Here is a 15,076-nt window from a genome sequence, read left to right on the forward strand (position 1 = left end):
GGGCTACAGCAGCAGAAGACCACACCAGGTGCCACTCCTGTCAGCTAACAACAGGAAACTGAGGCTACAGTTCACACAGGCTCACCAAAACTGGACAATAGAAGATTGGAAAAACGTTGCCTGGTCTGATGAGTCTGGATTTCTGCTGCCACATTCAGATGGTAGGGTCAGAATTTGGTGTAAACAACATGAAATGCCTTGTATCAACGGTTCAGGCTGCTGCTGGTGGTGTAATGGTGTGGGGGAGATTTTCTTAGTACCAGCTGAGCATGGTTTAAACACCACAGCCAGTATTGTTGCTGACCGTGTCCATCCCTTTATGACCACAGTGTACCCATCTTATGATGGCTACTTCCGGCAGGATGACGCACCATGTCACAAAGCTCACATCATCTCAAACTGGTTTCTTGAACATGACAATGAGTTCACTGTACTCCAATGGCCTCCACAGTCACCAGATCTCAATCCAATAGAGCACCTTTGGGATGTGGTGGAACGAGAGATTCACATCAGCAACTTTGTGATTCTGTCACGTCAATATGGACCAAAATCTCTGAGGAATGTTTCCAGCACCTTGTTGAATCTATGACACCAAGAATTAAAAAGGGAGTCCAACCCAGTACTAGCAAGGTGTACCTAATATAGTGGCTGGTGAGTATAGTTTTTTGGTAATTTTTTTTTTTTGTCAACAGCTCTTGTGTCCTTGTTGCCTAACTGCTTGGTTCCTAACAGATATTAGTCTCGCTCACCAGACCTTTCTCAAGAAAAGAAAGGTCTGGCTGGGCCGACTTTCACTTTGAGATTGGAGAAAAAAACGCCCTGGCTGTTTGTATTTCTTTCAACCAATCACAATCATTCTGGGCAGTGCCACAGCAACAGTGCGCTTGCAAAAATATTGCTGAGGGGAAACAGGTTTTGGTGTAACATGCCCACAAAAATATCGCCTACAGGACGCGAACCATGGCAGAAAAATGGCTACATCCCCGCAAGATCAAACACCGCAAAAGTTAGTAAAGGACGTGTTGAAAACGGTTGAAAACTGCTACACAACCGGAGGTGGTAGGGCGGGACTTCAGCGGGTGGCTCGTTCCGCCCAATGAGAGGCTGATCTATGCAGCGAACTTCCGCCCACTCAGACTAAACAGATATAAACTTCATTCCCAGACAACAAAAACACAACAATAGTTATTTTCAGGTGGGGGGCGCAGAGGGATGGTTCGCCCAGGGTGTAAAACTAGCCAGGACCGCCTCTGTTTAAAGGAGCAAAGTTTGCTCTGCCTGTGGCATGCATTAGTCAGTGAGTGCTCCCCTGCACATTCATCCATCATCTGAGGTGTTGTACATGGTGTACCAGGCCAGCTGGAGACTCATCACCCTGCCCTCCTGACAGTATTTTAAATGAACGAGGCTTTCCTAACTACATATCACTTGCCAGAGCATCTTTATCCCAGTGGTCAGCACTAAACACTAATGTGCGGTGGAGAGCTGCCAAATGAAGCCTTATTATCCCCTACTGTCACTTTAAGAAGCACCGATGCAGCAGACGCAGTTGCCTCATTTCATCTCCGGGCTTCATGGCTGCAGGATGGACTCTCATCAGCAGCAGCAGCAGCAGCATCCTCTCTTCCTGTTGCCACCGGGGACTCTTCATCGACCATCAAGTCTGGCGGGAACCGAGGCTTTTCTACGATGCGCAACTTCCATCTGCCCAAATGGTAACGTTTGATATGTCACTGTTAATGTAGGCTGTGTCGGGCTCTTTTCTCTTTGTGTGTGTGTGTGTGTGTGTGTGTGTGTGTGTGTGTGTGTGCAGCTTCCACAAAGGTTTGTTTTTAGATTCAGAGTAACACCCTTGTTAAGTAACTGTATGTAGGACGCACAGCTGTGTTAGTCAGCTGTTTCCATCAGAAGCTGCATTTTCCTTTATGGAAAGTACCTGCTGGGGTGTTAGATGTCCTGTTTAGGGACTCCTCTCTTTCAGCTAGATACAAACTAATTATGACACTTTTTTAAAACGATCACAGCAGATCTGCCTGCTTATCTAACACTGTTTCGCTGTGGGCGACAGATATGGAAAAACCCTGTGATTTAATACCATCATATTCAAGGACACGTCCCCGCACCGTCTGTTAAACATCCCGAAACACACCACCAGCTGACTGCCTCATCTCCTCCGTGTAAACGCTGCTTTAAGTACAGTTTGATCCACCTACTGTATGATGCTCGCCTCCACAGTAAACACTGATACTTACGTAAGATGATTGCGTATTTCTCACCAATAACGGGCTTTGCCACTTGTTGCGCAGACAGCAGAGAGGAGGGTGAGATTTCCTGTCTCGGTGTCCTAGAATTTAAATATAGGACACAAATTTAATTAATATGCGTCTGTTTCGTTCAGACTTCTCATTGTCAGTGGATTGTGTTGTGTCTGCAGCCGCTGTAAAGATTGATCCAGCAGCAGGTAGATTTAGAGCCTCCATCAGCAGGTCCTCTGTGGAGCTGCTTGAAGACAGGGACGTTTTTAAGAACATTTTGTCCTCATTTTTCATTTTAGCTTTAAGACAGAGATGAGCTTTTCAATAACTGGGGTGGTGACAATACCTGATTTGGATTTTAAGCAGTGGGCATAGCTATCATTGAGGTCACTGAGGTCATGTCCTCTGATTTATTCTGTGTATATCAGGGTTTTAACAATCTAGTTTACATTGTTCAATTAAAAATATACACATGGTGGATATTTTACAGGCTTATTCCAGTATTTAGACCTAAACATGACAGATTTCACAGCAACAAAATGTAAAGGAATAAAGGACGAGAGATGACCATCAATTTCGGTGCCTATAGGAAACCAAACTGTGGGAACTATAAACATGTTTTGACCCTTTTTTCTCTTAAAAACAGATGTCAAAGTGCTCAAGCGGAGTCCAGTAAATAGGCTGATAACAATAGTAATCTTTATTTATAAAGCGCTTTTCAAAACAGAGTTACAAAGAGCTTTACATGTCAATAATCAAAACAGACAAGACATATAAAAAATTACAATTTTTAAAAGAACTGATAGAAACACTTCAGTGTATAAAAACTGAGGAAATAAAATACATTTTAAATTAACTTAAATCTCAAGTAAAATCAGAAAAGGCTCTCTGATAAAAGTTTGTTTTAAGAAGGGACTTAAAAGTGATCACTGACTCGACCACCCTGATTTCCTTGTAGAGATTGTTCCAGAGCCTTGGGGTCCTGACAGCAAACACTGTGTCCTCTTAAATTTTCTGCCTGGCCTCTGGAACAGACAAAAGACCTCTAAATAAACTCTTATCTTGAGTTAAAGACTAAGTAGGGATATGGAAATATCTGATCAAACAAGTAAATTAGCCTAAAAATCAACACACAAACTTTTAGTACTTGACTCTTTGGTGGTCGATGATATCATCAAGCCCCCAGGAACTGTACTGGGCTTTGAAATCAGTTTTAGACAGTGACAAAATGTGGAATTATAACTTCTGGGTCCATCATGTGACGCCATGGGGCCCAAAAAGACTTTTTCCTATACACTTACATTGTGAAAGATACGTCAGAGACAGTAGATACATTTTTGGCATCACAAACCTGCAAAATGACTCCTGTCACTATCAGGATTTGATCCATTGAGTCCGATAACATTTCAAAAGTCTAGAGGAGGTGCACGATTAAATAATTTTATTCAAGTTATCAGAGGGCTACACGTGTCACCCACATCCAACACTGTATCAAGTTCTCTTTATACATCAGTGGATACCACAGAATATAAAAGATGGACGACATGAAAGCTCCCCATGAGTGAAGCCAAAACTTCTCCATCGCCCCCTGGTGGCTGGCTGCAGTGTAGGTCATAAACACCCTCCATGTTAGCAGATGGGACATGGGCAAAACTAAAAGTTCAAAATACACAGCAATTTTTTTTTTCTCCCCAAAACATGTTTCTGTCATTTAAGGTAGTTTTTATTAAGTTGATGTGTGTTCAAGTCAAGTTTCCTGATAAGTTTGGTTTTAAATAGTTATATTATGCTGTAAAAAAGGGGTTTGACATGATTTACAGCTGTGAGTTGCCGCTTACGATTGGTTGGACGAGTTGTCCAGGTAGGAGATTGCTAATGGAAATGCTAATGCTAATGACTGGCTCCAAATGAAGTCATCATTGCAAGATGGCAGTGGCTTCAATTTGTATAGTGGCAGGAAGTACAGACATGTTGTCCATAATTATATACAGTCATTGGTTGATCATTTTAATATTCAGTCGTAATGAAGGTAATTTTCTGACATTTTATTCCTGGTTGAATCAGTGTTAAGACCTTCATGTTGGGGGACAAATACATACAAGCAGTTAACAGAATAAATTAAATATGAAAGATCCAAATAATTAAAGGTTTGGGTTGTGGATACACTTCCACTGGAATGTGAACAAAGGAAATGACAGCCTGTCTAGCTTTGGAGAGACTGGCGTATATTCTAAAAAAGAAGGACAAGAACTTTGTCCGTTTGTGAAGCCCTTATATGGACTTCTTGGCAACTTGTGATTGTGAATAATTTGAAGCTTTTTGCAAATTATACACAGCTGTGATTATATTTTATGTTAATTTTTCTTTTATTTATTTATGTACTTTTATTATTATTATTTTTGTATTTTAATTAATTTTCATTTATTTTATTTTATTTTTTTCTTGCCAGGGTTGGGGATATTATACTTATTTTCTTTGTTGAAATCTTACTGTTCACGTTGTCCAATAGCTCAATAAAAAAAGATTGTTAAAAAAAATCAAAGGTTTGGGTGCGTTGGGCGGGACTCATGACCTCAGTATTCCCAGAAATCCTTGCGACGGCACTACTTTCAGGGCGTGACACGAGTGAAATTCATTTCATGTGCGGACCACTTAGACTCCTGTAGTTTTGGGATCTGGAGCACAACAAACCTAAATCATACGATACTGCTTTGTTAACAGTGATGTGAAGTTCTTAATTCACTGCAGACAGGAAATGACTACACTGACTACCAGCCACCAAATGTCAGATTTTCTTTGTTTGTGCCCTTTGGCAGCAGTTAATGTGAAGGTTTATCATGTTTATCTGCAGCTCTGCAGACAGAGAGGACACAGCTCAGAGAGAGGCAGCTGCACCGACTGTGAACTCACTGTGTCCCCTTTGTGTCAGCACAGAAAGGAGGCTTTATTTGCTGCTGGCCTGGACAGAAAAAAATTTAATTAGGGTTAGGGTTAGACTATTGTCACTGACTTCCAGTGAAGAAGCACAGACAGTAATGGCCACACGCAGCATCCTACATGCTGGAAGATTTTTCCCTTGGTTGTTTTGGGATATTTGTGATTTAGATTTTCAGCTGTTTTGCCTTTAATGTGTTTGTGTAAGCAGCTGTGAGGGCTCCTAGCGTCCCTCTCTAGAGACAGCAGTGGAGAGGTTGGAGGTCCCTCGCTCATCAATGTCTCTCACTCCGAGTCGGAAGCCCTCCTCAGGTCAGCGCAGGTACTGTACTCTCACACCGTCAGTTTCAGAGTTAAAGATCTGACACATTTGGTTCGGTGGCTGCTGTCTGTATTGTAAAAGAGTGTGATGTCATCTCTCCTTCAAGGCGCTCAGTGGGCACTGGAGGTGGCAGCGGGCGATATTCCCACAGCGATACATCCAGTACCCACACGTACCCTGGTCGGATCAGGGCACCAGAGGGCAGCCCCACAGCCCGGACTTATCCGAGTACACCGAGGTAAGATATTAATTATGAATATGTGAATATGTGGCCAGGGCCAAGTTCAACAGCACTTTGATTTGCACAAGGGTTGATTTATTTTCAGTGTACAGGCTTTTCACAAGTCACTACTGTTTTCTTTCTTACCCGGACTCTCAGGTCTACACGTACAGTACAGGCCAAAAGTTTGGACACACCTTCTCATTCAATGCGTTTTCTTTATTTTCATGACTATTTACATTGTAGATTCTCACTGAAGGCATCAAAACTATGAATGAACACATGTGGAGTTATGTACTTAACAAAAAAAGGTGAAATAACTGAAAACATGTTTTATATTCTAGTTTCTTCAAAATAGCCACCCTTTGCTCTGATTACTGCTTTGCACACTCTTGGCATTCTCTCCATGAGCTTCAAGAGGTAGTCACCTGAAATGGTTTTCCAACAGTCTTGAAGGAGTTCCCAGAGGTGTTTAGCACTTGTTGGCCCCTTTGCCTTCACTCTGCGGTCCAGCTCACCCCAAACCATCTCAATTGGGTTCAGGTCCGGTGACTGTGGAGGCCAGGTCATCTGCCGCAGCACTCCATCACTCTCCTTCTTGGTCAAATAGCCCTTACACAGCCTGGAGGTGTGTTTGGGGTCATTGTCCTGTTGAAAAATAAATGATCGTCCAACTAAACGCAAACCGGATGGGATGGCATGTCGCTGCAGGATGCTGTGGTAGCCATGCTGGTTCAGTGTGCCTTCAATTTTGAATAAATCCCCAACAGTGTCACCAGCAAAACACCCCCACACCATCACACCTCCTCCTCCATGCTTCACAGTGGGAACCAGGCATGTGGAATCCATCCGTTCACCTTTTCTGCGTCTCACAAAGACACGGCGGTTGGAACCAAAGATCTCAAATTTGGACTCATCAGACCAAAGCACAGATTTCCACTGGTCTAATGTCCATTCCTTGTGTTTCTTGGCCCAAACAAATCTCTTCTGCTTGTTGCCTCTCCTTAGCAGTGGTTTCCTAGCAGCTATTTGACCATGAAGGCCTGATTCGCGCAGTCTCCTCTTAACAGTTGTTCTAGAGATGGGTCTGCTGCTAGAACTCTGTGTGGCATTCATCTGGTCTCTGATCTGAGCTGCTGTTAACTTGCGATTTCTGAGGCTGGTGACTCGGATGAACTTATCCTCAGAAGCAGAGGTGACTCTTGGTCTTCCTTTCCTGGGTCGGTCCTCATGTGTGCCAGTTTCGTTGTAGCGCTTGATGGTTTTTGCGACTCCACTTGGGGACACATTTAAAGTTTTTGCAATTTTCCGGACTGACTGACCTTCATTTCTTAAAGTAATGATGGCCACTCGTTTTTCTTTAGTTAGCTGATTGGTTCTTGCCATAATATGAATTTTAACAGTTGTCCAATAGGGCTGTCGGCTGTGTATTAACCTGACTTCTGCACAACACAACTGATGGTCCCAACCCCATTGATAAAGCAAGAAATTCCACTAATTAACCCTGATAAGGCACACCTGTGAAGTGGAAACCATTTCAGGTGACTACCTCTTGAAGCTCATGGAGAGAATGCCAAGAGTGTGCAAAGCAGTAATCAGAGCAAAGGGTGGCTATTTTGAAGAAACTAGAATATAAAACATGTTTTCAGTTATTTCACCTTTTTTTGTTAAGTACATAACTCCACATGTGTTCATTCATAGTTTTGATGCCTTCAGTGAGAATCTACAATGTAAATAGTCATGAAAATAAAGAAAACGCATTGAATGAGAAGGTGTGTCCAAACTTTTGGCCTGTACTGTATATAGATATTTTTGAAAACGTTAATGTTCCTCTACGTTTTGGGTCACTAAAACTTCCAAGTTGCAGGTTTTTCAAAACTCTGTTTACTGTTTATCTGTGTGGACGTGTAAAACAGAGCTTTTGGGAAACAATAGCCCTTTTTGCAGAAAGATGGTCTTATAGGGTCGCTACAAAGTCCCTCCTTTATGCCACCTTTGCATTTTTACACAGCATCAAGCGACGCCTGCATCATTACTCTCCAGTGTTTGATTTTAGACTGCATGCTGTAATTGTTGTAGCATTGACAAGATTTAAAATAAGAGAGGCTCAGACATGGAGTTGCACATTTGAGGGTTTACTTGCCAGAAAGCCAAAGAATTAGTACATCATGACAATTTATAGTGTCTGACAAACAAGCAGTATCAGTTGACACACCTACAGCTTTCCAGTTCACATTAAATGGTGTTTCCCGTCACTCAAGCTACTGTTTTCCTTACGTAACCAAATTTGGCCTGAATCAACACCAAATCTTTTAGCTGAAGTTACATCAGGGTAATAAGTTTATGTCAGGTCAGTCATGTACACTGCACTCGCAGAAGCAGTGCCAAAGCAGGTGTAACAGGCGTGACATGTAAGGGGGCGGCAGTAGCTCAGTCCATAGGGACTTGGGTTGGGAACCGGAGGGTCGCGTGTTCAAGTCCCCGTCCGGACCAAAAATATGGAGCGTGGACTGGTAGCTGGAGAGGTGCCAGTTCACCTCCTGGGCACTACCGAGCGCCTGTCATGGGCAGCCCACTCTCCACTTAGTGCATGTATAGGTCCAGTTTGTGCATGCGTGTGTTCGGACCTGTGTGTAATTGACAACAGAGTGAAAAATTGAATTTCCCCTCGGGGATTAATAAAGTATATAAAATTTAAAAAAAAAAAAAAGTAACACAACAACATCGGCCTCTAGTGTGAAATAAAACGTGTCAAACAATAACAGTGCAAACATGGCAATAGCAATAACAATCATTAACTGACCCTGTTATATGGCAGCTGACCTCATCCTCTGCTCGGAGGGTAAGGAGCTCCCAATTGTTTTTACAATTTTCAGACATTTACGGCCGCTGTTTTCTTCTTTAAGTTAGCTGCTCACTGCTAACAGCTACTTTTTAAATCTCCCACGGGGGGTCGCACACATACACATCATCAAAACGTCACACCTGTGCCACCCATGGCCCCATCCTGCCTGCCGTCCTGTTTATACAGACATATTTTCGGCGCTGTTACGACCTCCTGCTTAAAGGCAAGACCACTCTGTCCCCCCATTCCATGATCGTACCTTGTATACAGCACAGCGAGGCGGCTTAACAGCCTGTAATGGCCTTAACAGGCAGTGTAAAAGGGGCTAATGATGTAATCCCCTTAATTCATGCATGCCCATTGTTGCTTTGTGTAATGAGCATGTGCCAGAAACAACAACAGACGACCAGTTTGTTTACATTTTGTCAGCATTGCTTGGTCTTATTACTACACGTAAACTTAAGACTGCTGCATCATTTCACTGACAAACAGAACCATCTGCTTTGCCCAGTGTTGTTTGGTTCGGCGGTTTTGGATCAGGCCTGGTTGCACCAGCAGATGGTGGGACAGGTATTGTTGACAAGATTATTGTCGATGAGGAGTAGAAGGAAAACTTTAACATGTCCAGAGCCTCACCACTCCTTCATCCTTGTATCTAAAGGGAATCAACAGTGATGAGATTTCCAGTCAGCATTTTGAAAAAAGCAACTATGTTTGCAACGACTGGAGACTGCAGAAGACAGCTGATGGCTTTTGTGCATTGTAGTTTGTATGGAAATATTTTGTAAAACGAAGGTCGTGTGGACAGAATTTGTTTTTTAAAGGAGGAGGGAAATATCCGTTTTTTAGATTATCTGTATACGTGTAGACAGGGCCATTTTTCACACGTGATTAAGCAAACAAGTTTATGTAAATTACATTTTCATATCTGTGTGTTTACTCAGGCGTCAGGCGAAGCACACAACCTGCAGCGACAACCATGGCATCAGGCCGCCGACCCCGGAGCAGTACCTCACACCTCTGCAACAGAAGGAGGTGTGTATACGACATCTGCGAGCCAGACTGAGGGACAATGTGGAGAGATTACAACACAGGTGAGTCTTTATCTACTTCAGAATGTTATCTTTGTAGGAGTCCTTTGATTTGTTTCTGTAAAAGAGAAATAACTCTGCTCTTCACTTATCTTTTATCCTTTATCAGAGACTGTGAAATAGATGAGCTGAGGGCCCAGCTGTACAGGATGCAGGAGGACTGGATAGAGGAGGAATGTCACCGTGTGGAGGCCCAGTTAGCTCTGAAAGAGGCCCGCAAGGAGATCCAGCACCTTCAGGAGGTGGTTGAGACAGTGAGGTCCAACCTGAGTCTCCATGAACAAGAACCCCATGAACACAAGCCATACTCAGGGTTGCAGGGAGCTCGGCCAGGGGGGAAGTCTCGCTCCTGCGGCTGTTCCCCAGCCAGCACTTTGAGCCGCAGCACCGCCCACACCCGAATGAGCAATGAGGCTCTGCAGCTGGAGCGCAGCCCCAACGCTCCTGAGGCGAGCAGAGTGTCTTGCACAGCAGGACAAACCCACCTGCTCCTGGAGGCGGCCCTCCTCTCAGAACCGCTGCCGTCACAGGGCCACATCCGAGGCCCCCCAACTGTGCCGCGCTCTTCCACCTACGAAAGGCTGTGCAGCGGGGGGGCGGTGTTGCCAATCTCACACTCCTGCCACACTCTAAGTAGCAGCTGCAAGTGCAGTGGCCACGCCTACCTCCCCCATCATCACTTGTTCCTGCATTTACCCCAGGAGGAGGCCCCGGTGACAGCAGCGCCTGCTGCTGTCCCTACTACTGAGCCTATCCCTATTCCTTCTCCTGCCGCAGAGAGGAAGCCAGAAGTGCGCTCACAGGCTTGCAGCCCCACCATGAGCTGGCTGTGTGAGGAGAGCGGTGTCGAGGAGCTGAGTGTCATTTCTTTAGCCACAGCAGAAGTTACCCCCTCAGAGCCACATCTATTTCCATCGTCTTTACCTGCTGCGTCCCCTCCTGAGCATTCACACAGCGTAGAGCCGCCCGACAAATCAGAGCAGGTCACAAAGACGCCAACAGAGCCCCACACCTGCCAGCCCCACCCTACAGCTCCGCTCCCAGAGAGACAGGACGCTGTGGCAGTGGATCTAGGAGAGGACGATAAGGATGAACCTGAAGGTACAGACGAAGATGGGTACCCGCCTCAGCTCTGCCACTGGAGCCGCTACTTTCTTGTAGATCTGTTAGCTTTGGCAATGCCAGTGGTCCCAACCATGGCATGGCTGTGTCGAGGGGCGCCACAGGGAGTCATGCCGGTGTATCATATCGGCTCCCTGCTGAGAGGTTGCTGTGCTGTGGCCCTCCACTCACTGCGTCGCCGGGGTGCAGGCAGGGGACGCAGGCCCACCAGCATGAACGGAACAACACCAATCTGAGACTCTCTGACATAAAGATCACAACTCCCAACCTCTGCAGGCACAGCTACGCTGAGTTTCTCACATTCTGGTCATTTCCACGTGTTGGGTATCTCCTCTTTTAAGATTTCTAGATTTTACATAATGCCCTTGTGATTCTGTGCTCATGCCTTGCCTTAGAGAACAAAGGATTAGTTGTACATTATTTCAGTATTCAGATATCCTTACTGCTCCTGCCTGCAGTTTAAGTGGTTTTCTCTTTCTTGGAATTTGCATGTAACCCACAGTTTGGTTGGGTTCTCTTGCTTGAATTAAAAAAAAGCCCACCTGGATATAGATGATATCCTCCGGGTGAAAATAATCAGTTGATTTCATGAAACATGAAAGAGAACTTGTTTGAAGTTGAATGCTCCTCTATTTTCATCATCATGTTTTTAAAAATTGTGAAAAAGGAGACTCACGGTCATTAAAGTTTCTTTGGCATCAATGTCCCACAAAATCAGAAAAATAAATTACAGTCAGAACTTTTCTGACTTTTTCCACACATAGTTAATAGATTTACAGAGCACATCAATGTAGGCAGCAGTCATCTCCACCCATGAAAACACTGAATGTGAAAGCTGTTGGGACTTTTACCTTTTGAGAAGCATGTGCATTGAACCCAGCTCTCAGGTGCAGAACAGACAGGTTATTGATCTTTTTGCCAATAAACAAAACATGGGAGTTTAAAACTGTACAGACTCGATTTCTTTGATCCTGTCGGGACTAAAATCAGTTATGTATCAGTGGGCCTCATGCAGGAAGAGATATACAAACAGATTTTCTTTTATGTTTGTGTGTCGATGGACAGCCACAAAAATGGTTCACAGGCTGGCTGTCCAACCCAGTTGCATAGGTGTGCAGGTATCTCCTCTGCCGTCCTCTCTTGGTTGTCCATGATTGGACTGACGCAACCAAGATAAACTTTTTTGTTGCCCTAAGTAGCTGCAGTTTCACAGCAGCTGTAAGACTTTGTTTGTTGGTACTCATTGATTTCTGGGATTCATCATGTTTTTTTTTATTTTTGACGTTCTCTTACGTCAGAGAAAATTGGGCACTGTTACAGAGATAAGAGAGAAACATCTTGTTTTCCACAGATCACAAATTACTTGTCTGAGGCAAGGAGACACAAGTTTTCATTAAATGAACACAAAAATAAAATGCCTTTATTATCATATAATCAAATTTAGATGATTATGTTTTAGAGTCATAATGATTTGATTATTAAATTTGTGAGCTAAAGAAATACCATTGCTAAACTGATCTCAATTAAGAGTACAAAGCCCTGCATGATATTACATAGCAGCTTCTGAATGGCTGACATCCTGCTCTTAGCCGCTTCTTAGAGAATGTGTTTTTACAGATAACACAGATGTATTTGATGAGATGGATGAATGGCTGCTGAGCCGTTTCAGACTGCACTGCTTTTAAAACCATTTTCTTTTTCTTTTCAATTCAGTTACTGTGTGTGGAATGTAACTAAGTACACTTACTCAAGTACTCTACTTAAGTACAACTTTGACTGAGTACTTTAATCCCATGGCACATTCTCCCTCTACTCCACTACACTTCAGGGGAAATATTGTTCTATTATTTGATCATTTTAGTTAACAGTTACTTTACAAATTAGGATATTTGCACACAAACCATATGCAAATATCCAGATGAAGCTGAAACAATTAATTGATTGATTAGAAAATTTATTGGCAAATATTTCGATAAACATTTGTCATTTTTTATGCATGAACATTTCATGGTTCCAGCTTCTCAAAGACGTCACATACTTGCTGCTTTTCCTTTTAATATTTTGATTTATTAAATTAATTTAAAATGTTCTGCATGTAGTGCTTTTACTTGTAATACATCCTTGTACTTACATTTTCAATGCAGGTCTTTTACTAGTAACAGAGTATTTTTACTGTGTGGTATTAGTACTAGTTTACTAGTTAAGTAAAGGATCTGAATACATCCTCCACTCCTGCTGACACAGCACTAACAGCATCACAGATGTTTTGCCATAGCTGGGTTTATGATTTTCCTGTAACATCAGAACTGACAGTCTGCAAAATTAGTTTTTAGGAGGGGCTTTTTTTTATGCCTTTACTGGACAGGACAGATTGGGTGTGGGTGGGGAGATAAGGGGTATGGCATGCAGCAGGGGGCCATGGGCAAGGACACTGCCTTACACATGCCAGCTCTACCCACTGAGCCACAGGGCACCCTGCTTTAAGTTTATTTTACAGTACATATATTGCTCAAGTTATTCTTCTTACAGCCTATGTTGGTGGCGTCTCTCCAATTCTTAGGCATGTGCCTGAGTCTTATCTAGTGTTTGTGGGGTGTTACCTGTGCTATCAGGGTTATTAATGATAAAGTGGGACTCATCATTTAGCACACCTGGGTAAGAGCAGATTTGGATGGTTAAATTAAGAACATTTGGCACATCTGAAGTTGTCTTTTTTCTCTTAACAGAATATCAAGAAAAAAATGTAAGATACGTTTAATAGAGTTGCTGCATGAGGCCCAGTGAACCTGAAAATAAAGGGTAATAAAACCTGCAGTTTACATCCTTAATGTACGTGATGAAGATAAAGCTAAACGAGGCACCGTGAAGCTCTTCAGCAGGACAACCTTTATAGCAGTTTGGATCTAAAAATAAAGCCTTGAGGTGGGTGTGTGAGCAGGGCATGAGTATACACCTGACTCCCACTGCTCCAGTCCTAAAATGCTCCGCCTGGTCTCGTACCTACACTAACATATTCCTACAAAGGTTAAAACAGATACTGTAGATTGTGACCTGCACAGCTGAATGAATGAAGGACCTGGATGAAGAGTTTTGTTAACTGACTTTGTGAAGAGATTTTGATACAGTGATATATTTTCTAACTTTTCATGATCTTTGCACAGCTGCAGGTGAAGAGTAACACTTTGTGTCGGTGTCGGCTGCTTTCACAGCACTGTCTCACAGTGTATAAAAATGATGTACTGTATGTAGTTGTGAACACTCGTCTTACAAGTGGACCTTTGTGTGTCGACTGTAACGGCTCAATTGTTAACTACAGACTATGATGTACAACATGTGTGGTTACCACTGTCAGCCTTATTATGCAAAAAGAGCAATGTTTAGCTTTCAGGGATCTCTACGATAAGGGTTTACTCGCTGTTTAATGACTCAGCTCACTGCAGAGGAAGCACTGCAAACTCAAGTGGGAAATAAAAAGTCTAATTTATCTGTGGTTGGAGCAGTGCATACTGTAGTGTTTCTTATTTTTAATTTGTTAAAGTTCCAGAGCAACTTCATTTCCTTCATGTTCTAAATATCTCCATGTGCTTCTCCATGTCAATCATCAGCTTGTACTGCACATGCAAAAGCAATGACTTAGTGATTAAGTATAATTGCACAACAGGATTTTGCAACACACCCTGGATATTCCCTCTTCTTGGAAAATAAAATATACTTCAGTCTGTTTTCTTTTATTTTCATAATGTGCTCCAACACAGTTAAATATCAATTCATAAAAAGCATGAATAATAGAGCCTTTTTTTTTAAAGGGACAGTTCAACCCAAAATCAAAAACTTTTTCCCCTCTTACCTGTAGTGCTGTTTATCAGTCTAGGTTTTTTTTGCCAAGCGCTGGAGACATCAGCTGTAGAGATGTCTGCCTTCTCTCCAATATAATGGAGCTAGATGTCACTCAGCTTGTGATGCTCAATGCGCCAAAAAATACATTTGAAAAACTCAACAGCAATGTCTCCTTTCAGAAACCATGACCTGGTTACTCAAGATAATCCACAGATCTTGCTGTGAGCAGTTTTATGTAGGAATTATTTTCTTTCTACAGAACAACACCTACTAACCGTATCACGGTGCAGAAGGAAGTGTGCATCTACTCATGGACGACAGGCTTAGTCATGACAGATGGCGTCTCCCCTTAGCTGAGCTGTAACGTTAGCTAGCTCAGTGATGCTACGTGAGCTAGTGGTAGATACATGCTTACTACTTCTTCTCACACCAAAATAATCTAGACTGACA

The 15,076-nt window shown here is 43.0% G+C and overlaps 1 protein-coding gene across 1 annotated transcript; it reads left to right on the forward strand.

Annotated features, from left to right (window-relative positions):
* The first annotated feature begins 1,338 nt into the window (after positions 1 to 1,338).
* Positions 1,339 to 14,510, forward strand: snpha (syntaphilin a). The gene is made up of 5 exons (XM_033627911.2): positions 1,339 to 1,715; positions 5,401 to 5,511; positions 5,618 to 5,749; positions 9,521 to 9,670; positions 9,777 to 14,510. The coding sequence occupies exons 2-5, from the start codon at positions 5,468 to 5,470 to the stop codon at positions 11,023 to 11,025; spliced, it is 1,575 nt and encodes a 524-aa protein (XP_033483802.1). The 5' UTR covers positions 1,339 to 1,715; positions 5,401 to 5,467; the 3' UTR covers positions 11,026 to 14,510.
* Positions 14,511 to 15,076: the final 566 nt, after the last annotated feature.

This window comes from Epinephelus lanceolatus, chromosome 8, assembly GCF_041903045.1.
Source record: "Epinephelus lanceolatus isolate andai-2023 chromosome 8, ASM4190304v1, whole genome shotgun sequence".
Lineage (NCBI taxonomy): Eukaryota > Metazoa > Chordata > Actinopteri > Perciformes > Serranidae > Epinephelus > Epinephelus lanceolatus.

Bases quoted from the DNA above. Each gene is read 5' to 3' on its own strand.
- snpha (XM_033627911.2), top strand. From the start codon at position 5,468: ATGTCTCTCACTCCGAGTCGGAAGCCCTCCTCAGGTCAGCGCAG. The intron at 5,512-5,617 runs GTACTGTACTCT...CTCTCCTTCAAG, and splicing joins CCCTCCTCAGGTCAGCGCAG to GCGCTCAGTGGGCACTGGAG. The intron at 9,671-9,776 runs GTGAGTCTTTAT...ATCCTTTATCAG, and splicing joins GTGGAGAGATTACAACACAG to AGACTGTGAAATAGATGAGC.